A 24870-nucleotide genomic window follows, 5' to 3' on the forward strand; every position below is an offset into this window, starting at 1 on the left:
CTTTAATTAAGTAGAAATGAATTAATACTACTTAAGGAATCAGAGGAACATTTTATAGTTCCAAGGTTCTTAAGCGTATAATCCTTATAGTAATAGTTGAATTGCTTACTCACCATACCAGAAAAGGAATCAAAACGAAGCAAATCAGTAGAATGTACAGATTAAAAAAAACAACTATAAATTATCTAGTGCAGTAATTCAGTTAACGAACGCAGTTAAAAGAAACGCTTAAAGGGAAAAAGGGAAAGACATGAAGATGATGGAGAGGCTTAGTAAACATTCAGAAGTGAATTGGAATCGGGATAGGGAATTTTGAAAAAATGCATTCAAAATACATTTTATCATTTCTATTAAAATAATAACTTTACTAAAATAAAAAAAAGGGTTCAACTGTTTTTTTTTTACAATAACATAAAAAATTCAAACACATTTATTGTTATAAAATTTTTTTAATACTGAACAACCGCTAACCTCCCTTCGCAAAATAATAAAAGCAAACAGCTTCTCTGCGAAAATTATGCACCATGTATTTTTTACAGTGCGTAGGAGTCCATTAGGTTTTTGGCACCGTTTCTAGAGCATCCTTTTTTATTTGCAACTCCAGCCTATCTGTTATAGTAATATATTTTTAGCTTAAATAGGGTATATTTTCGTACTTATTATTTCTAACACCCGAAATGATATGCTTTTTTTTTAAATGAAATGACAATTTTAAATTATCCTTTTATCATTATTAACTGAATTATGTTTCATTTTTATTTATTTAAGTTTAAAATAAAAGTTTTCAACAGAAAAATTTAGTAAATTAAACATTTGTTACCCAATAACAAAGATATTTGTTCAAATCTTTATGTTGATTTTTTTATTCTATTATGTTATTAACCTTATATTACCTTAGGTTATTCATTATTTATTTAAATATTGAATCATAAAAATTAAAATAAAATAAGTAAAATTGTTTCTCAGAGAAATATCAATTTTAAACACTTTAATATTAATTTTTATCGTACTGATTGATACTGTACATTCAATTATGAGACTGCATTGTAATTTTTTTCGTAAATTTACTCATTTATGCTTTCCAGATTTTTTAAAGATTTCTGTACTGTTGTTAAGTAAATACCGCAGGATACCGAACCTACGCTGACGAATTTCTGTCGTTCACCAAACTACGTAAACTATAAACTGACGTATCTTACTTACTATATTTCAATATATTTTGATTTAAATACCTTTATTCGGATAAATATTATATATGATCAAATTTAAGGATAAATGTGCTTAAAAAGGATAGTCAGTTTTTCATAAAAAATATTTAAAAAGTAAAATTTAACTTGTTTTATTATGGTTTGTTGACTGTCTTAAAAAGTTTTTCAAAAATTCTTTTTAGAATTTTTTTGGGTAAATTTGGATAAAGTCTAGTTTTAGTCATCAACTAGCGAAACTCATAATCAGACTAATAAATTTTGTACCATTCTTCTTTATAATGTTATAAATGTACCTTTCGAATCTTAAACTTCTAAGTTTTTATATTTTTTATTAAGACATAGTACTCCTGTTGAATGTACTCTGATGGATAAATTATGTCTTGTAGCCATGTCTTCATGATTGTTGTGTGTTTGTCATGTGTTGGCTTGACTGTATAAATGTGTAAGGTACGTTTTAGTACCTGTTATGTGTACTGTGTTCCCGGATGTTTTCCTCCTTTAGGTATTTTTGGTGTGCAGTGTGTGCGTGTAGTGGTTTGGGGTATGGATGATGTTTGCTTGTGGAGATGTTTGTTTGTGTGGGCGCTTACCCCCCCTGAAGTAATTCTTTATTAGCGCTTTTCCAGAAGGTGTGGTCGCCAGGGATGGAGTTTTAGTCGGTAGTGCGCAGCAATTCATACGCATTTTCTACGACTCCCGCCCGTAAATGGGGTTCCTCCACCTCTAAAAAGAAAAAAAAAAGACTTAGAACTCCAAACCTGTAAAACAGTGGTAAAATTATAAAGGTTACATTCATTAGGAGGAAGTGTTAAGAATTAAATATTATGATGAAGTTATAAAAGGATATATTTTTATCACATTATTAAAAAAAAAATGTATCATTATATTATAAAAACGGCTGAGAAGAGGACGCAACGTTACCGGATTTCTTTCAGGTATAAAAAGATTCCTCACGGGTATATGAATTGGTTGCGTAAATAATCTAGACAGAATATCGTCGTAATCTTAATCTAAAGTAACTGTAGTTAGCCGGTGTCAATTCAAGTTCCAAAGCCTTTCGTTGTTTTTCTATATTTTACGTTTATTCAAACGGTGGAAAAATAAACTGAAACGATTAAACGTTATAAAAAATCATGAAATAAAAAATTACTTCCTGCAAAAGACGATAATAATTTCCCTTGAAAACTTAAAAGAAAAGAATAAAAAGAATGTAAGAGATTGTAAACAATAAATAATGAGAAGGAAAAGACTTAAATGTACAGAAGTTATCAGTTAAAATGGTTTAATAGTAGAATGAGATATTAAGAAAATCTTACCCACATATTATTTGTGATAACATAACACCGATTCCAGCTAATCGGCATTCAACATCAAAACGATTTCTCTGCAATAGTGGTTACTGAATTAGGGGTTTTGCGCAAAAAAATCTAATATGTAAATAACCTATAGAATTGAGAAAAAGGTATTTCCTCTGTTAAAATAATGATATGAATTCAGCTAAACATTAGTATCATTAATTATTATTTGTTTAAATCAGTATCTTTAGGTTAATTAGAAAAAATTATTTCTTTCAATGTGAGTACTTCATGTCTTTTGTGTCATTTTTGGTCGAGTTAAACTAAAAAAAAAAATACGAAATGTTTTATAGAAATATTAGTCAAAAGCAAACGAAAATCTTTATTTTGTTTAAAAATCTGATCTGGACACCATATGACTGACTTCCTTGTATGACTATTAAATTACATATACAGATTTTTTTTGAAATAAAAAAGGTACATAAAATTTTCATTAATTACTTCTGGTATTTTTCATTTTTTTATTGTTATTATTGAATTACTATTTATTGTATTTTTTTTTTTACAATCAGATATAAATAATTATTAAAAAATCAATGTATTTAAATTAAACTAAAAAATAGTTTAAAAAAAAGGAGATGAAGTCAGATTCGAATCGATGTGCCTTGTAAGATCCAAATATTTCATTAATTAAAGTTTTATTTTGATATAACTCTGGAACCAATGAAAATAAGTACCACTTATGATATATCATTGAAAAGCTCTCAATGAGGGCTTATTACAGCAATTAAGAAAAAGTCCAAATTCTTTTGGAATTTGGATTTTGGCCTTTTTTGAACACTTTTGATCAAGTCGATTGCAATCAAAATGGGAAGTGCACAACCAAATGTTACAACAGTCCTAAATTAAAAATTTCAACATCCTACGGGCAGTCGTTTTTGAATTATACGTACGTACGTACGACGTCACGCCGAAACTAGTCAAATGAGATTCGGAAATGGTCAAAATAGATTTTTCCATTGAAAACTGAAAACCCAAATTTTTCGCGATAACAATACTTCATACAAGGAATAAAAAGGAAAGAATATATTATTCTTTCAGTTTTGGAAGAATACATTATCCTCCTAATATCGATAGTGGTATATCGATTGCGAATAACTTTTATATCTGGTTAACAGTGTATTGGGAACATTTCAACGCATCAATATATTCATTTCGTTGCTTAACAAAACGGTTTTTCAAATTTCATTTTACACGTTTTTATTTATAAATTTGTTTTGTAGTGAAATTGTAAAAATACAAATTTGTATATATAAGAGAGTCATTTATTAATTAAAGATAAAAATATGTGTGAATTTTGTTTATAACTTTAAAATCTCATTTTACGATAGGGAGTCCACTTAAAATTTTTGAATTAGTTGAACAGCGTGCCGTGATCCAAATCAGCTGATTTGGAAGTCAAGATTTCCAGCGTTCAAGTCTTAGTAAAGTCAGTTATTTTTATATGGATTCGAATTCCAGATCGTGGATACCGGTGTACTTTGGTGGTTTGGTTTCAATTAATCACACATCTTAGAAATAGTCGAACTGAGACTGTACAAAACTACACTTCATTTATACTTACACTTATCATCCTCTGAAATAATATCTGAACGGTGATTCCCGGAGGCTAAACAGGAGAAAGTAAGCGTACGTGCAGTGATCCGTTTTTTGCTTTCCAAAGGTGAAAAACTGATAAACATTTATTCTCGTGTAACCAAGTAATACAAAGTTGTATAAATTACAGAAGTTTTTATTAGTGAGTAAAAGAATTTAAAGGTAGTCAAATCTCAATGACTGACGAGCACTGAAAATCCGAGATCATCAAAGATTATGTTGAGATTATAGTTGAAAAATTACGAGTAAGTGTTGGTATTGTCCATAATATTATCACCGACAAGTTCGAGTACCGTAAAAAAAGAGCTAGATGGGTTTCATGAGAGTCGATAGAACAGCATAACGAGACAAACCTTAGGATGGTTACAATAGCTGAAACAACGGTATCAGCAAGAGGGTGATGCTTTTATGTTCAGTATTCTAACATGCGATGAGAGGTACGACTACATTACTTAAGCAGCCAAAGCATATATTTTTGAGGAATCTTAATTTTTTTACCTGAATGAATACCGTTAATGTTTTGTCCTCTTCCCAGTCAGATTTATCATATAATGATATATTTTTAAAAACATGTGCTTCTTATAACTTCATTATAGTATTTAATTCTTAACATTTACTCTTACTTAATCTAACATCTATACTTTTACAATTGTTTTTTAGTTTTGGAGATACTACAACTTAATAAAAAATATATGTATATTATATTAGTATAATTATATATAAGTATAATATAGAATATACAAGTATATTTCTGTATTTCAGTACAGTAATATGAGATTAAAGTTTAGTTTACAATGTGTACTTCCTACATTTTAATTTTATGTTAATTTTTCAAAAAACATTATTTTTATATTATGCCAGTGCCATTGCATTTTATCATTATGTATATATATATATATATATATATATATATATATATAAATGCATGTGTGTATGTGTGTGTGTGTTTGTGCAGGCATATTGTTAATAGTTATCGTATTTTTTTACATTTATTTTTAAGATATATTTAAAAAAAGTAGTTTATTAACTGATTTGATGAATACTAATATTTTAGCTTATCCAGAAAAACGATAGATTGGTCGTTGTTTCTACATGTAATTCATCGTTGCAGTAAATCGATAGGCATCCGTATACGATAGTGTGTGATTGATTAGAAATGTAGCTGTAGTTGTCAGTGTCATGTTAAGCAATTCAGTTTCTTTGCCCAGGGATGTTTGTTTGTAAATAAAGAAAATGTAATTCTAGAGTTTATTCGATGTATATATATATATATAGAGTAAGAAAGAGATAGAGTAAGATGAGTCGGAGGATATATTTGATTTTATTATTGAAATTTCTTTCATTATGTATCAGACAAACAAACATTTTTACCCTTCAGTTACAGCCACATAATAAATAATTTAACAGAATATCAATCTTGACCTACATTCAGAGAGTTTTGTGATTGAAAATGGAATCTAATTATTGATTTTTATGGAAAGAATTTATTCATTTCTATCCGTTACAATTATAGATTACGAACTTTCTAGGATTTCGCTTTAATTATACCATGGTATTTTTAATTTACTGTGATATAAAGATCGTAATAAAGGTTTGAAAATTCAAAGCATCATCATTATTTTTTAATTTACATTATGCAACTGGATAAAGTTTATACGATGCATTATTTTCAAAGAGAAAGTACATTGTATTGCTTACAAACTATCTTCCCCGTATTTCTTACAGCTGTAAGCACAAAAATCAACTAAAATAAAATCAGCACTAACTAATATAGCTTTTGTTTATTACACAGCTATGCCCTAGGTAATGATTTAACTCTACGACTAATTATCAATTAAATTTCAGTGTTTTAATCAGTAATAGTATTTTCAAGATGGTAAAGGAAACAAGAAATCAGTTAACTTCTCAATTTTCAAAAGAATGTCATACCATTTTCAAAGTGACTATGCAAAATGGTATCTCGTGTAAGATCGTCTACAAGCCTTTGGTTATTATACTATGCACACATACGTCAAGTAGCAAATTATTGATTTGAAGAATTAAATTTATTTTCATTAATCTGACAACACTAGTGATTGACAACTTATCATTGTGTGATAAATAGACTCCTACAAAAATCTTTGACACTATTTCTTAATTTTTAATCTAATTTATTTATTAAGTAATATTTATTGTTATTCTACAAATATTATTACATACAATTTTATCCATTTATTAATTTTGGTCAGACATTATAACTACTTCATTTTTTTTAAACTCATTATATAATAAAAGAAAGGTGACTTTATAAGAGACGGAAATTACTTCCGAAAACGACATACCCAGTCTCAAGAATAATAAGCATCCCTTGCCTGATTTACTAGGAAAAATGAGGACCTGTCGTCTTCTTAATTGAGCCAGATTCCCGTTAATTATTTTTAACTTTCTGTTAATACATGTCAGCATTCCAGTCTCATCCCACTTGTAGACCAAGTGTAGGCCTACAAGTTCAATCAGCCCTACAAGTGACACCACTCTACGATTTGGGAATTTTTATTTTACAAATAAATATTTTATTTATAGTTTTAATTTTTAGTAATTTGTGATGTAAAATAATAAATAATAAATATAGTAGAATCGTATACATAATCTAAAGCAACTGTACCACTCTTTATAAAGCTATTTATATTATGTACAACGTAGTAGAACTAGTGTTTTTACTAAGTCTGGATTAAAGCTTCACTTTTGCAGCTTATAATATATTGTTACAATCACAAAATAGCTGTACGAATAGAAAAAATAAATAAATACATGCGCCTATAGATTGTTTTCTTGTGGAATTATACTTTGAGTTTTTTGTGAATCAAACGGATAAAATACATTTTTTATCAGATACAGATTAAATAAATTAAATTGTACATTTATAAAATAAAATCTAAAGAAGAAACTGGAATAAAGTTTAAAAATCCTTTAAGATTAAATAAGGATTATTGGATATCAGTATTATTATATTAAAGAAGTAAAAAGTGTGTGCTAAGTAGAGGATTTTAACAACGAAGAATCGCTTCAAAGAATTCTTTAAACGCATTTCCGGTAATATTAATATTATTTTTATTTATTTTTTTTGATGACGGTAATATTTTGCCATCTTAACGCAATTTTAACTTTTTTTAACCCTTTTATAAACACATAATTTTATTATCAAAATTTTATTTTACTTTTTTAAAATACTTAATTTCTTTTTATATTTTATTTAACTATCAACAATATAAATATATTGTATATTTTTAATATAAATATATCGTTTTACATTAGCCATACTGATAACAGGAAATTGGTTTGGGGACGCCCTCTTCTTCGTTTAGTCTTCTGTGTATTCGTGTGGAGTCGTGTTAGATGTCAGTCCAGCTGCTGCTGTTGGCGGAGAACGGACTACGTGATGCGCCGGCCGAATGCGCGCCAACGACTCTCTCCCGCTCAATAAAGAATACTTTTTATTTCTGCTAAATATTAACTAATAATCTCTTTCTTTTGTTAAATAAATTAAATTAATAAAATTAATAAATAATAATAAGTAAACGAAAATAAAAATTAAAAATATAAATAAAAAATAATCTACGCTTAGAAATTAAATTAAATAATCTGTAAACTAATTGACAATGGACTGCTAGCAGGAGAGAGTCGGAGAGAATCACCGTTCGCAGTCGCTCGGCGCACCATAATTGGTTCGCTCTGCGCCAATAGCAGCTAAATTAAAAATATGAGCACGCACAGCAAACAAACAAACCCACGTACTATCCTTTTTTATAGAGTGATAGGAATCATTTAAAAAAAATTAAATTACATTAGTTAATCCTGAAAATACGAGAGATATTTAATAATTAAACACAAAGATTATTCTGTTTATTTAATCAATGTGGCATATCTTAACTTTTCAACATAATCTCCAGGTGCATTAACACCGTTATCCCCGTCTATGAATTGGTTATCCTTTGTACCTATTGTAAATAAATACCTGTTTTCATGTTGAAGCCAATTTAGTACATTCTGTTTGACATCGACATTGACATTACGCATCTTACCGCGTAGCGACTATCAAGTGGAAATAACAAGTGGAAATCCAATGAGCCAAATCAGGACTGTATGTGGGGGAGGTAGTACTTCCCGATGCAATTTTTCGACGGTTCTCGAGTTACCTGAGCTCTGTGAAGCCGGTCGATGTTGTGAGGCAGAATAATGACTTTGCGCTGAGATCCAGGGCGTTTTATCAACACTGTTGATTTTAATTTTTTGATAAACATATCGCATTAGTATAAGCTATTTACTGTTCATTAAATCTTCTAGAGAATCGATAAAAACAAGGATTTTTACTTCCTAAAGGACTGTCGTCATTATTTTTCTTGGTAATGGTCGGGTTCAAAATATTTTCTCGACGGGTGAACTCGTGTGCTTCCACTCCATACTCTGTCTCTTTGATTCCAGTCATAATGGTGTATCTATGTCTCCATCCATTTTTTCTGCTCCCGCACTACCAAAATCACTTTACAAGAAACGTTTTCTAGTTTAATGTGTATTTTTTTACTATGTTAAATGGAAGAAACTAAAATAAAACTTGAAAAATGTACAAACAGTTATTTAGGATTCCTTTTTGTGGCGGTGAGGGGTGAATTATGATGAAATTTTATTGTAATATTATTATTAAAAGCATAAAAAAATTTGGTTAAAAAATATTCAATAAATAAAACGATAGCTTTTTCGATTTTTGGGGAAGAGAAAATTTGGGGTTGAAATTTATTTAACATTGGTAAGGTAAGCGTGCACGCATGTATTGAGCTTAATATGAAGTGGGGTTATGTTTGCAAAATTTTGAAAAGATTGACTCCAAAGAAACGATCAACTTCTACTAGATTACTTCAACTAGATATTGATCCCAAACGTTTTCCAACAAATTGCTCCATTTATACGAGTGGCAAAATCGGTTTATGTAGTCAAAAGGTATTAAGCTTCAAACACGCCAAAACATGTACATATGTTCGTACAAACATTGCCCCCTCTTTTTTGGAGTTAAGTTATCTATACTACATTGTTTTATGAAGTTCAGAAAATTACGGTTTTACGTCGTGGATTTTATAAATTTGTATTCTGTATTCTAATTTCATTATTTTTTTAAATATAGAAGTAAAATAATATATATAATTTAAAAAAAAAATTAATAAAATAAATATTTTTATTTAGATGAGTAAAAAATTAAACATACTGAATTGTACAAATAAAATAGTAATAAATCGTACGTTTCAAGAAAAAAGAGGGTATTACACCGTGTGAACCACATTATTATAATTAGTACAGCATTGGCAAATTAATCAAATAGAAATTACCCACCGGATTGGTTGGTCTAGTGGTGAACGCGTCTTCCCAAATCAGCTGATTTGGAAGTCAAGTTCCAGCGTTCAAGTCTAAGTAAAGTCAGTTATTTTTACACGGATTTGAATAATAGATCGTGGATACCGGTGTTCTTTGATGGTTGGGTTTCAATTAATCACACATCTCAGGAATGATCGAACTGAAACTGTACAAGACTACACCTCATTTTACACTCATACATATACTCATTCATCCTCTGAAATATTATCTGAACGGTAATTACCGGAGGCTAAACAGGAAAAAGAAAGAATTAAATAGAAATTGTTGCCTCGCAGAAGGCAATAAAAATACTTTACCACATAAGTCTAATTTTAAAATGAAATAATTTGGCAAAATATTATAGTCTCCCTAATTTCACAAAAAAAATATTCACAAACAAATCACAGACCTGAAAGTAATTACTTCAAGGCTGTTTAGACCTTAACGTAAAATCTCAAGTGTGGCCACAAATTCCATCTTTAGTTTTCTTAAAATAACTGTATTGGAACAGGTAGCATTACTTTAGACATTGTTTACAGAATTATAAATTATTATTTGTTTCAGCAAGGTTTAGTATCCAACATGTTTGGTGACATCCAGCAATTCTAATATTACTACTAATTTACGTAAATAAACTATCCCACAAATTATCTGGAAGAATTAAGAAAAAACAGTGGGAAAAATCTGATTAGAGTATTACGACAAAAAAATACTAAACCGTTTAAAAAATAATTGCGATGAAAATTATTTTAAATTAATAAATAAATAAAATCAATACAGAATAAAATAAATGATTGAGAAAGTTAACTGACTAACAGTTCGGTTTGGTTCATTTAATTAAACGAGGTTTAAACATATTCAAATCTATTTAATTAGTATTATTTAAACACGAAATTAATAATATATAAAATTAATAGAAAAAAGAAAATTCTTTTTGATTTTAATGTTTAAGAAATTGCTGTGATGATCTTTTGGATCGATCTTAAGGTAATTTATTATGAATGTCAACGGAAGTATAATAAGAAACTTTAATTAGGACAAAGAATATACTGTGTAACTCGAAAACAGTGTTGCGTAGTTTGATTTAATAGAAGATATGTATTTTTTTTTTTATAAATAAGTTATATTTCTTTATATAACACATTCGTAAATATAAACCATGAAAAAAATTAATAAATTTTAATTTACTAATTATCGATCTGCACGATTCATATTTACCGGTGCCAAAAAAAAGACAAAAGTGAAGTAATTATTCTATCCTGAAAACTTTCTGATTATAAAATAGACTGAAAATGGATATAAGCCGTTTTTATAATAGCCATTAGCTTTTAGTAGCCGTATTAGTTTTTTTTAAATTTTTTTTATTTTATTTTATTAACGTTTAGAGTTGCGTTATTTCAAAACTACCGATTATAAATATTTTGAAAATTAACTAATATATCTCAAAAAGCAAAAGCACAATCCTTTTATTTTGTTCATTACAGTTAGGGCGTTAATACTATTAAAAAACTATAACTTGCGAAAAAAGCGATAAAGACTTTTGAGAATAAGTTTTCTTGTATCAGATGACAAAAAAAACTAAAAATTCAGATATTCTGTTGTTCTTTTTTTCCTGTGATGAATAAATATTAGACATTTCCTGTGTTGTCATCATTAGAAAAAAATATTGCAGGATGAAGTCTTAATATAATTCTACAGCTAATAATTAATTCTATAATTCTATCTATTTTAATATAAGTCTTAATTCATAATCTAAAATAATTTTTTGTTACAATAAAACCGGTACATAAAGTCAAGCTAGTTGAACGGTTTAAATATTTAGGAGAAAATATCACACATGACCTCAAAGAAAAAATAAACTGGAAAGAAAGATCACAGAAGCTCAATTATGCACAAAATACCACCAAAACAACAAATAATAAAAGATTCATCTCAATAAATACCAAACTCAGGCATTACAAAACTTTAATCAGACCTATAATATCATATGAAAGCGAACCACTCTTAAAACTAAAATCCAACATTTCCTACTCAACAGAGATGCAAAGAATAGAAAGAAGAATTCTAAGAACATGCATAAATAAAATACTACTCATTGATGGCGAAGAATGAAGACTTTTACCAAACAAAGAGGTACATAAAGGCGTAAAACCAGTTCTAGATTAATTTATAAAAAAAAGAATCCCCTTCTTTGGACACCCAATAAGAACAGAACCAACAGGCTTGTCAGGAAACTGGTCGAGAAATACTGGAAAATGTCCAAAACACCGACCTGGATAACCGAAATTAAATAAGATATGCAAGAACTAAAAATCACAATAGAAGATTTACGAAACAAAAACTGGCAATATAAAAATACTAAAAGAAGCAAATTCCAGATTTAAGATTAAAGAAAAGAAAACAAGAAGGGTTTGTTCAGAAGAACTCAGAAAAACAAGATCTGACAGAATGAAGAAATGTTGGGAAGCAATCAAGAAAAAAAGAAAAAGAAGAGGCAAAGCAGAGTTGACTAAAGTGGTCCACTGTGACTTCAAAATCTTTAAAAAAAAACCGATTTCACCAATAATCCATATGGATATTTGTATCTACAAATTAAAGGAAGAAACCAAAGAAAAATCACTAAAAAAATACTTACTTGATAGTTGAATGAAATAATCTAATTCGTAATAAATAATAAAAATAATTACATAGAATGTTATAAATATACAGAATGATTCAAAACTATACGACAATCTCTCGGGAGCTTATTCTATAGCTAAAAATAGGAAAAAATGTTGATATAAACATAGGCTCGAAAACGCTTCGTTAGCGATTACGGCTAGCTAAAAGTTTTCCCGGATTCCAGTCTCCTTGGTGAAATGAATACTTCCTGAAATTCTAGAAAAATAATTAAGGTTCAAATTTACTTGTTTCTTTTGGTTTTTGACCTGAAAAAAAATGGGTTCCAGAACTGTACCTTAATTAGGTTTAAAAATATCTAACACAAAAATTAGGGGGTAAAAAATAACATGTTTTTGAGTATAACGTAAGAAAACTTTAATAAATGGTTAATTAAGTAGTGTTTTTGGGTAATTAAGTAAGTTTTTTCAATTAGAAATTTCGAAAATTTAATTCTGAAAACATTCATGAAAATTACTTAAGAAAAAATTGAATATAGGATATTTGAATTTAACTTTATTCAAAAAAATAAAACAAACTGAATTATGAAAAAAAATTTCGAAACTTATTTGTAAAAAAAAATGTATAAAGAGAGGAATAAACTACATGTAACTGAAGAACACAGTCAAGGTTAAATGCAGGAATTAAGCTACAGAAACAATTTACGAATCATCGGTAATTAATTCCGTTGTCAAATCTAATGAACGTAATAAAGATAGTGAATAAATAAAGTTGATTATCATCCAATAAATGATTGATGATATTTTTTCACCGATTCTGAGACAAGATTATTCTTAAAGAAGTATTTTATGAAAAACTTCCAGCATTTAGACCCCTAAATGGTAACAAAAATAATAATAATGAGTAGAAAATTATTTAAAATATAAGTTATAATAAAATAAAACATGGTTACTGTACAAAAATGTTATTTCAATTTGTTTCAGGATGGCGTGAGGGGTAAATCAAGGATTGTTATGACGGCGGCCATCTTACAGGATGTGGGGCTGCACTAGCGCCGCCTGGCGGGCGGACAGCGAAAAAAATGCACGGAGGAAGAAGGCACCACTTGGATTGCGGTTAAAGCTTTTGCACTGCAATGATCCAGCCTAAGGGCTTTCATTTTTTACAATTACTAGAATAACTATTAGGGGGCCAGTAGCAAGACGTAGAAGTTTAGCGTCCTGTGTTGCCATGACGACCACGTGACGTCACTGGGGTCAGGATGCCGGGCGGACGCAGAGGCCTGGTCGCGCCCCAGAATACGTTCCTTGAGAATATTATCCGTAGATCCAGCTCCCAACGTAAGTAAAATAATTTTCTCCTTTTTTTATATAAACTATTTGTGTTAGATTCTATAAATTCGACTTTAATATTTATTAATATAGAATAAAATTTAATATGTTTAATATTGATTTCAAAGATAATTTAAATATCTAAATAAATACTTAACTGAATTTGATTTTATTTTATGATATATTTTGGGAGGCAATATTTGTAATACTTCAATTATAAACATTTTAGATTATTGTTTCATCTTATTAACTATTTATTTCGTAAACCAAAAATAACGCGACATTACTAAATAAACAATTTTGGAAACTATTTTAATTAAAAAAAGGTTTTAGAATTTCTGCATTTGTACTCTATAATGTTTTTATTTACGATGGAATCAAAAACCTAATGATATAACGTGCTAAATGAGAGGATGTAATATAAAAATTTCCTTTTAATTATCCATTACATACGTACTTAGTTCAAGAAGAATACGAAAAAAGCGAGAAAATTTGCAAACCAAATAATCTTTTCTTTAATGTTTAGCAAATGAAGCAGATAATTGCAACTGAAACAGCTGGGCTTTTTTTTAACTCCAGGACTGCCGTTAGGCATTATTTTAGATGATGAGATGAACGAAAATTTTTGTAGCATGTAAAAATGCCATGCCTGACCGGGATTCGAACCCGGGACCTCTAGATGAAAGGCCGAGAAGCTACCACTCGTGCCGGATTTCTGCCTCCGTGACGCGAGTGGTACCATGTCGGCCTTTCATCCGGAGGTCCCGGTTTCAAATCCCGGTCAGGAATAGCATTTTCACACGCTACAAAAATTGATATTCATCTCATCTTCTGAAGCAATACCTAACTGTAATCCAGGAGTTTAAAAAAAAATACAGAAGATAATCAGTATCCTTTTACTAACCTGAATAAAATTATTCAGTATACTGCACAAAATCAAATAAACACATTTACCTATGTATACAAACTGTATTTATTTATAATTTACATGTATATTTAAAAACTAATAAAATTCTATACGAAACTTATTGACTCGCACAAAGAATACAGTTATACATGCGAGCAAGCTTACAAATCATAAATATGTATAGGCATTCAAGCGGGTGTGTGGTATATTGACTGTATGTGAATAAGTGAGTGTGCGTGCGTGTGTGCGCGCTCCGTGCGCCTATGTATGTGCTACGTATATACAATTTTATAATATCGTATTTATATATATATATATATTGTTCTTTGTTCTTATATTTATCTTTATAAGTTTGAAGCTACTGAAATAGTTAAAAACTATAGAAAACTATTACTATGACTATCAGAAGAGTACGTGCCATATTTCTAACTTTATAAGCATATCAAAAAATCTTTCAGCATCCTTAACCTTTTGACTTCCGCGTTCTACAATTTAACGATTAACTCTCATGTTTTAATTTGTTGACGTATATTTTTTTATACCATCAAATAACTTTAATCGTTTTTAGTGACGTTAAATACGTCCAATTGAAACAATTCTTAGAAATTAATTTCTCAAACATGATATATTACCACTGATATATTAAATAAATTATTAAAAAAAAAATATTAAAAATGGAAAATCCACTTTACCAGCAAATTACTTTACCTGATTTTAATTTGCCGGTAAAATGGATTTTCATTTTTTAATAACTTTTATAATTCTTAAAAATATTTCTAATTTATAAAAATTTAAAAATACATTATTAGCATTAATTATTTTAATAAGTACTTTTTGATTAAAGGAGGAGCGAAATTGAAAGAATAATTAATTAATTATTGTGATTAGAAATAGAAACATATTACGTATAAAACGAAGACAAATAGTAGACTGTTCAACGTTACGTATATGGTATCGAATTAACAACCTCTATCGCTGTACACCGTAATTATGGAGACAGTGACTCTAATATAATTATTTTAATATTCTAAAACTATTCAAAGAAAACATTTAGAGGTTGATTTCATATATAAATGTAAAGACAAAGGATTATTTTACTTTTTGTTTTTAATTTTATAAATTTTAATACGCTAAGTACATCTGAAAAATATGTCTAAATTAAACTGTTTAATATTTTTTTTTTTATATTATAAAACATTAAATACCTCGAAATAAGCGATTTATGTAAAAAAAGTATATGCAGATGCATAAAAAAATAACAAAATACAAATCAAGAAAAGTGAAACCAGATAAAAGGGAAATTGTATGCATGTACAAATACAAGGTAAAATGATAAACATAATCTTCGATCAAATAATGATAAAATTGAATCTTTCAAAAGACTCCGAGTACCTACTGCAGTTTTTTGCTAAAAAACTTATGTCTGAAGTGTTACTTATAGATGTGAAACATGGACGCTTGGGGAAGCAGAAAGAAGAAAATTGGAAGCAATGGAAGTGTGGATTTGGAGAAGAATAACAAGAACAAGCTGGGTGGTTAGGAAAAGAAATGATCAAGTGTTAGCAGAAGTGAGTGAGAGGAGGTCCTTGCTAAATGTTATACGAAGAAGACCGAAATTGATAGGACATGTACTACGGCATGACCAGTTATTGACGAATAAATTTGAGGGCAAGGTTTTGGGTAAAAAATCTAGAGGTAGACTGAGAACCACCATCATCAGTAATGTTAAAGAAGAGATGGGCCTTGGTACATATAATGACTTGAAGAGAGAAGCGGAGATGAGAGTGACGTGGCTAAATTGACAAGGCATAGCCTTTAGTGAATGATGATAATGTTGAGTACTGTTTACCTTTCTTAGCTTCATTCTTTTATTATATGATGACGCGTTTCGGAACCACTCCGTTGTCAACACTTATTGTTCTGTAGAGTAAAAAACGTGTTCCAAAACGCGTCAATATATAATAAAAGAATTTAGTTAAGAAAAGTAGTACTGAACATTGAAATTATAATGTTCTTAGGAGAAAAAATTATTGTAATTATTATCTTAATAACAACAATTTTAATGAATATATCTACAGCCTATTACATATTTGTTACACCCGTGGAACACCAGGCCTGGATATGTTGTTAAATAGAATAAAATAACAGAATAATGGCCAAGCGCCATTAGAAAATCAAGAAAGAAAGAAATATAAGAAAATTATAAAGGAAAAGTTAAAAACTAATCAAATTATGTGTGTTAAAATTTTACTTTAATAGAAAGTAAACATAACGTTAAATAAAGTACGACTGAAATTGATTAATATAGTTTAAATATAAATGATCTATGCAAGTATTACACTATATTAATGTTTTTAATTTTATGGGTAATATTTTTCTTCATCTTTTTTCAATGTCTGAATATTATCCAAGATATAATTAATTTTCTTTCCTTTACATCCACCATGTACTTTTCATAATTTTTAATTCTTTGAAACTCTGTAAAATAATACTCTGTTCTCCGTTAATTTATTCTTTTTTTTTCTTTCTTCGAAAATCCTATGTAAATTTTTTTTCAAATGTCTTCAGTGAATTTTTTTTATTATAAAGAATGTGCTATAGTAAACAATTATTAGAATTAAAAAAAACCAAGAAAAACCAGTTATGAAGCTTTAAAAAAAAGTAAAAATCTAGAATTACATACGTTTCGTATATTAAAAAATCATTTTCAACAGGGGTATTAATGAATTAGTAAATATATAGAGAAACACAAAAATAAAATAAAATTAAAAGAACAAAGACGTATAAAATAAAGACTCTTGTTTTAAAATAAATTAAAAAAATAGAATAATCATACATCATTATGAGCAGTCAAAGCAGAAAAAAAGAGCTTGTTTACAATATAATCTACACGATCTATTATTAAATAGTCGTACTTACTACGTATGACCTTTAAAGCTTAATTATTCGCTCCATATTACAATGTTAATCAAAAGTGGTTTTACACAATTTTCCATTAATCTAAATAATTCATTACATTACTAAATTTTGTTAACAAAAGAGATAAATATTATTCATTAACTGTAATTTTCAACTAACTTAAATTATTTTATTTCCGTTGTATGAAATGCGGGAAAAATTCTAGAAATCAGTCGTAATAAACCTTTTTTATTTTTGACCAATTAGAGCGTTATTCGATGAACACTATATCAATTAGCAACCTGTTTTTTTTTCAAATAACAGAAAAGTTTAGCCAAAGGTGGTTAAATAAAAAAAAAAAACTATGTTGGTTTTGACAAATGGAAAACCATTATTCGATTGCGGATGAATTGATAATTATAATTTAAAGTGATTAAATACTGTGTGTTTCAAAATTAATATTGGGGTTTTAAAGCTATGTAATATTTATTAAGTTTTACTTGCTGTGATAAATTATACATGAAATCAAAGAGCAATTTAAATAATTTTTCGTGTAAGTGTTTAATATGGGCAATATTCATAATATGGTGCACATTCAGACGATAGGAGAGTTCATCCTATACTTTTATCAGCAAGTCTGGAGTAATTGATGCGACAAATGCTTCAATCCTGTGACTCAAGTCGAGTAGGTCAGACGGTAACAGTTGCACATTTGGTCCTTTATGACCATCAAAGAAAAAAATTGCACGGGGTCAGATCGAGAGAACGTGGAGGCCACGGCAAACAAGACCTATCATCTGGTTCCCGACAGCCGATCCAAAGATTGGGGGAGAATTTCACTCAACCGATCACGTATAGCGTTATGCCAAGGAGAAGGAGCACCATTTTGTTGCTAAATAAAGTTCTGCGATTCGTATTGTAGTTGAGGAAAGAGCCATAGTTGCAGCATACCAAAATAAACCCACCGAGTTGGCCTAGTGGTGAACGCGTCTTCCCAAATCAGCTTTTGGAAATCGACAGTTCCAGCGTTCAAGTCCTAGTAAAGTCAGTTATTTTTACACGGATTTGAATAGTATATCATGGATACCGGTGTTCTTTGGTGGTTGTGTTTCAATTAATCACACATCTCAGGAACGGTCGAACTGAGACTGTACAAGACTATACTTCATTTACACTCATACATATCATCCTCATTTATCCTTTAAAGTATTATCTGAAAGGTAATTACCTATCTAAAAAGAAAGCATATCAAGATATGCCATTCCAGACACACTTGCTTCCGCGAAAAAGAAGTTCCGTAAACTTACTATCGGGATATGGGACAAAAAATATTCAGTTTTGGGAAGTCTCATTAGATTGCATTATTTCGTAGGATTTTTTGATACCCAGGTACGTACATTATGAATTTTTACTTTTCCATTAACATAAAATGTTGACTTGTCTAAAATACACGATAAAAGAAAGTCTTCATCATCATTGTGCATCGTTTTATTTGCAGTGGTAGCACTCAAATTATAATGCTTAGAGTTTAAAGCTTGCATTCGGCTAAATCTTGCTTTTTCATTTCGTGTATAATTAATCAATATACGTGAAACTTAAAAAATATTGCATGGTTTTAAAACCCAGATATTCATTTTGAAACACACAGTGCGAGCGATACACACAATAGTAATTATCTTAAGAATTTTGCGGGTTCCTTGTAAAAATCCATAACAGAAATTTTTTATTAATTTTATTACGTAATTACTATATTTGTTGAAATTTTTATGTGAAGGTAAAGTCGAATTTCATTAAATGAATTAAATAAAGGTCCCTTTTTTAAAATACAAATTACACCGATGAAAAGAAAATTAATAGAAGTTTGATTGCGGAATAGGATTCTCGATTTTTACGGTAGCTATGAAACGAATTAATCAGATTTCTACTCATAAAAAAAGGTATAGTTTGTTTATATAAACTAAACTGTGCATGAAGACTGATCAGGAAATATGTCATTCCTGACAGAGCCACCTGGTGAAGTATTTTTCGAGCATTGTGTAAGTTTATTATTAAAATGATTATTTATTATTTAAAAAAAAAACAATATGTAACTCATTTATCTATTATTAATATTATCATTATTTATTATTAAATGTAATACGGCTTAATTTAAATGAAAATATATCTATTTTGTTTTGAAATAAAAGGTAATAATTATGCATAATATAGATTTCATTAAAAGCGTAAAATATTTATTTATATAAATTAATTATCAAAAAACGAATACGAATGTTTAACGATTTTTTAAGAAGAGAATTATTAATACCTCATTAATATTATAACAAATAAGTGTAATATATATATTTATTAATTCTTTAATTAATACAGGGATTTATTTAAATTATTAAATTATTATCAACAAAATCCAAACAAAATAAATCAATATCCATTCATTTACTAAATCATCAATAAATTATATACTAGATTTAGACGAGAAAAAAGCTTAATTATATCAAGTTGATCTACCAATAATTACGCCAATTATTTTAATTAAACATGCAATATTATTTAATCACAATGCTGATTCAACTCCACTGCTGATTTATGTCGTCGAAATAAAATCGATTTGGAGGATATAAAATTTACTATTTTATCGACTAAATATTATAGGATACCGTTCAATTTTCCTTAAGTTATATAATAAGTCATTAACCTATATAATAAGACCGACCTAAAACATTAATTTAATAAAAAGTAAAACAATAGCAATAATAATCTTTCAAATTTAATTTAAGATTTCGATTTACAAATTGTAAGCAAAAAAGTATCATAATTTACTAGGGACTTTAATCGGATATCAACTTATTTAAAAAAAAAAACTGATTACACAGTTTTAGGATTTTTCCGGAATGCGGCTTTAACCGCGTGGCGTGAAAACACACAACTGTGGGCTGTTTCTGATACACTGGTTACACACACATAAACAAAATTTTAAATATCTATCATTTATTTAAATATAATATTTTTTTGTTCATTTAATTCAATGATTCTATCTAAAGCGCGCGCGCGCGTACAGTATTTAATTCGTGCTGGTGTGGTAGTACTAACGGCGATGGGCAGTAACTAAACTAATGTAATTTCACAACTTAACAATGAACACATTTCGCTTGTACGGTCGGCAGACCGGTGTAGCCGAAAGGCTTCTCTTCTTTTTCCTGTTTAGCCTCCGGTAATTACCTTTTAAATAATACTTCAGAGGATGATATGTATGAGAATAAATGAAGTGTAGTCTTGTACAGTGTCAGTTCGACCATTCCTGAGATGTTTGGTTAATTGAAACCCAACCACCAAAGAACACCGGTATCCATGATCTAGTATTCAAATCCGAGTAAAAATAACTGACTTTACAAGGACTTGAACGCTGGAACTCTCGACTTCCAAATAAGCTGATTTGGGAAGACGCATACACCACTTGACCAATCCGGTGAATTAGCCGTAAGGCTTAAGGCACCAGTACTGAGTAGACCGGGCGATCGAGTGCGAGACCCAGCCAGACCGAGTTATTTTTCTACAGTTTAAATATTATTTATCTATTTCAAATATTATTTATTTATTTATTTAATTCTACCGCTAATTTGTGACGTCATAACTCAGCAGACGACTACAACTGCATTTTTTAGGGTAGGGGCGCGATTTTTCAAAAAGTTTTTTTAAATTGTGTCTAAAAAAAGTATGACCTTAATTAGGTGAAATTTCAACATACTGAGGGTGATCTTGTTCTAGAGCATCATTGCCTCGATCTTTTAAGCTGAAAATTAAATGGCATCAATGCCGCGTATATAGAAGTAATCTGACCAAGTTTTGTTAAAATCGTTTCAGTAGTTCTGGAGATAAAAGGTTATTAGAGGTCAAAACCGAACACACAAATATCTATACGAGCATTAACATTCGGGAAATTTCCATTCGTTTTTTTGGTTCTTTAGGTGTCAAAACATCAAGATCCGGTGAAAACCACATATGCCCAAATTGGACATATTACAATACTTTTCTTTTTAAAGATATAGCTCTACTATAGCGTTATCTAGACGGGAAAGTAAAAATGAGAATTATTAAAGTAATCCTTTTTAATTTAAATTGTTTTTAAAAGACTCATTTTCAAAATACTGAAAATTTACTTTCATTTGAACGGAATAGAAATAGTTAATAGCAACAAAAAAAAAAAAAAAACTTAGCAAAGTATTGCCTGATTTTCCCTATTAATAATAAAAATTTAATAAGTTAAACCGGATACATATTTTGGATGGGAAATAAATTTAAGAAATATTTTTTTAAAATATTCATAAGTAGGTTAAGCTAAACATATTTGCTAATATAAAGTGTTATCTAAATCTAACACGCCCTTTAATAAAGAATAAAATAAGAAAAAAAAAATTTTCAAAAATACTTTAAATGATACACAGTTGGTAACAGTGCTTGTGATTAAATACCTAGGAATATTACTGGCCTCTAAATTGGCTTAATAACACATTGACTTCCTAATCAATAATGCTAATAAATTATTCGGTTTTGTAATTATGAGTACAAAACTAATTACGGATATCATCCTAATAATAAAATTATTTTACGTTTTGTAGGGAGAAGTTTGGAATACGGATCTGTTATATGTAATCCATTTCAACAGACTTATTTGGATTCAATCGAGATTGTAGAGAATAAATTTCTAATATTCTTATATTAAAAGAAATTCAAAAACTTTTGTGGTCTGGGGATATCACACAGATAATTTGAAAGAAATATTTAACATTGAATCCTTTAAAGTAACGCGGGAAATCGCCTTACTGGTGCTTTTTTTATAAATTTATGAATCATCGGTGGAACTTCCAACGCTGGTGGAGCGTATTTCATTCTTTGTGTCCTCAAATAGATCTAGACCTGATATATTGTTCGTTATTCCAAGAATTAATACGGTCCGTCATTCTATGTCTTAACTTTTAAGGGTTTTGCCTTTTGTTAGTAGATTAAATCTGACTATTGATATATTTTAAAAAAATAAACGAACAAAAAATAAATAAAAAAGAACGCAAAATAAATAAAGATAAATGCAAGAAATATTGGTTGAAAAAAACCTGCAATGTGACTGACATAACAACTATTATAGGCTAATAAATAATTCTCGTATAACAAAATATCTGATGTATACTTCCTTGTACGCCTATTAAATTACATATAGACATTTTTTAAAAATGTAAAGTACATAAAATTTCATTTCATTAATAACGTCTGATATTTTTTCATATGTTTTTTTTTTAAATTTTTTTTTTAATGCTTTTATTTCTAGTCGCATCAAAAATCACAGTCATTAGCGACTACAGTAACACTATCATGTAGTATTATATAAAACAACAATAATTATAAAGAACAAAAATAAACAATAAAGAAATAGGAATAAAGTGACAACAATAAATACAAAATAAAATACATAAATCAGACAAAATCACTAAATCGTATTCTCTATTCCACTGTAGCAGAGGAACCGCAACATAATTAAAGTATAAATATTAAATATAAAAATAAAAGATATAAAATATAATATTAAATAGTTGCATAAATTTCTAGCTTTCATCTTGTACTGCTTAATATTTACACGGAGTAACCGCAGAAAATTTTATCATTTAATTTATACTGGAAAAAACTGTGTTAGTAATATTTTTGCAGCGCTGTTTTAACGTTTTCGAAATGAGGGTGGAAAGAGAAATTATATGAGAGAAAGAGAAAACAAGAGTTAAGTGATAAGAGAGAAAAGCCCTCTCTTATCACATTTACATTTGCTTACGCCTGTTTGTATATACAAATATAATAAACAAAGTTTTTCTTGGACCTTAGTAACATTTTACGTTATAAATTTCATATAATTACTTGAGTAAAATAAGTGAATATATCTTTAAAGAAGTTTTTTAAAATATTTTTTCACAGTATTAAAATCAATATTGAGGAAATTTTCTTATAATTAAATTAAAGCTATCCATTAAATCATAAATCGTTGATTTAACATAAATTAAGAAATTCAGATAAAAATTTCCCTGTTATTACGCCGACATAAATGTTTAATATTATCACGTACACATATTTAATTAATTTTTTTTATTATATCGATACAGGAACTTTACAATCTGTTCAGCAAGATAATTAAACAATAAGTAAATAAGATCTATTTGAACTAACATTAAGTAGTCACAGACCCAGCGGCTGGTGACTTAATAATGAAATAGAAGAGCACACCGTACAGCCATACCATAAAGTCATCTAATTGAAACGTAAGGCAAACCAAGAATATTGTTCCTCAGCCATCTTGAAAAATCTCTGATCGTGTTATCCAATAAATTGACCGTCAAATAATTCGGGTGCCGATCCAAACAATTTTGATAACGTAGGCTGACCAGAGAGATTTCCTGCCGAACGGTTCGCAACTTAAGATCATTAAATTATACATGAGACTATTGCTTATGTACCAGGGTACGTTTAGCATTTTTGGCAGTGTTTTTATTTGGTAGCGTTCCAGTATATCAATATTGGAACTGCATGCCGTACCCCACAATTCAATCCCGTAAGACCAAACAGGCTTCAAAACTGATTTATAATTAAATAATTTCCTTTCTACTGAAAGCCAAGATCTATGTTCTATCTAGTCCTTAAAAAAAACATTAAACGCATATTTAATTGGATATTAGAATGGAAAAAAAACGTCAGTACTGTTTTACAAAATTCTTGCGCAGTTACGCAAGAAGAAATACTTTTCAAATTTAATTTTGTTTTGAAAAAGTATCAGCGCATTCTAATTTAAAATTTCATAAAAAAGGACCTTTGATTCATAAAAAATAGTTATATGTTATACAAGCACTATATTAAAAATAAATAATTAAAAAAACAGTTTTCATTCAATCACTACTTTGACTCTCTACATAAGCGTTTATTTTGTATTACACTTCTTTCGTATTTGTTATTCGAGTATTCATTATCCTATAATAATTATTGTTATATCTATCAGATTACAGGTATGTTTTTCAAATATTTCTGGCGTTCGCGATATTTAAAATATATGATAAAATACGTTATATGGTTAAATTAAATATATGTATATGAATTACACAAATTATATTTGTCTTTACGTCGTAATGTCATTCCTGAACGACTCATCCGTTATTTTATTAAACAATAAAATTAATTTCATCTTCAATACGATATAAACGTAGATGACCTAACATTTTTACCAACGTTTTCGAAGAAAAGTACGGTATTATTTTCGGTCCGTAGTGGTAGCGGGGATGGGGTGAAAATGAATTTTCTTTACTTTTAAGATATGAGGAGTACAAAAATACTTTTTACTTAAAATCGGATTTTCTTATAAATATATATATTTGTTATAAATATACATATATATATATATATATATATATATATATATATATATATATATATATATATTTATATAGGACTATATATAACATTTTGTGGCTCAAAAATCTTCAAAATTACTAGATCAATTTGATTTAAATTTAAATATGCTGTAGCAGTGTATCTGAAGTTGTGCATGTGAA

At 28.6% G+C, this 24870-nt stretch overlaps 1 protein-coding gene across 3 annotated transcripts in view; it reads left to right on the forward strand.

The window, feature by feature from the left end:
- The window catches only part of LOC142331129 (potassium voltage-gated channel protein eag-like), a 754244-nt gene that overhangs the window by 63304 nt on the left and 666070 nt on the right, over nt 1-24870 (forward strand). For all 3 annotated transcript variants that reach the window (XM_075376818.1, XM_075376819.1, XM_075376820.1), the window contains exon 2: nt 13144-13500. In XM_075376818.1, the coding sequence (XP_075232933.1) occupies nt 13422-13500 (79 nt within the window). In that variant the 5' untranslated portion in view covers nt 13144-13421. The remainder of the gene's footprint in view (nt 1-13143; nt 13501-24870) is intronic.

The sequence above is a fragment of the Lycorma delicatula genome, chromosome 10 (genome assembly GCF_047948215.1).
Source record: "Lycorma delicatula isolate Av1 chromosome 10, ASM4794821v1, whole genome shotgun sequence".
In the NCBI taxonomy this organism is placed as follows: Eukaryota; Metazoa; Arthropoda; class Insecta; order Hemiptera; family Fulgoridae; genus Lycorma; species Lycorma delicatula.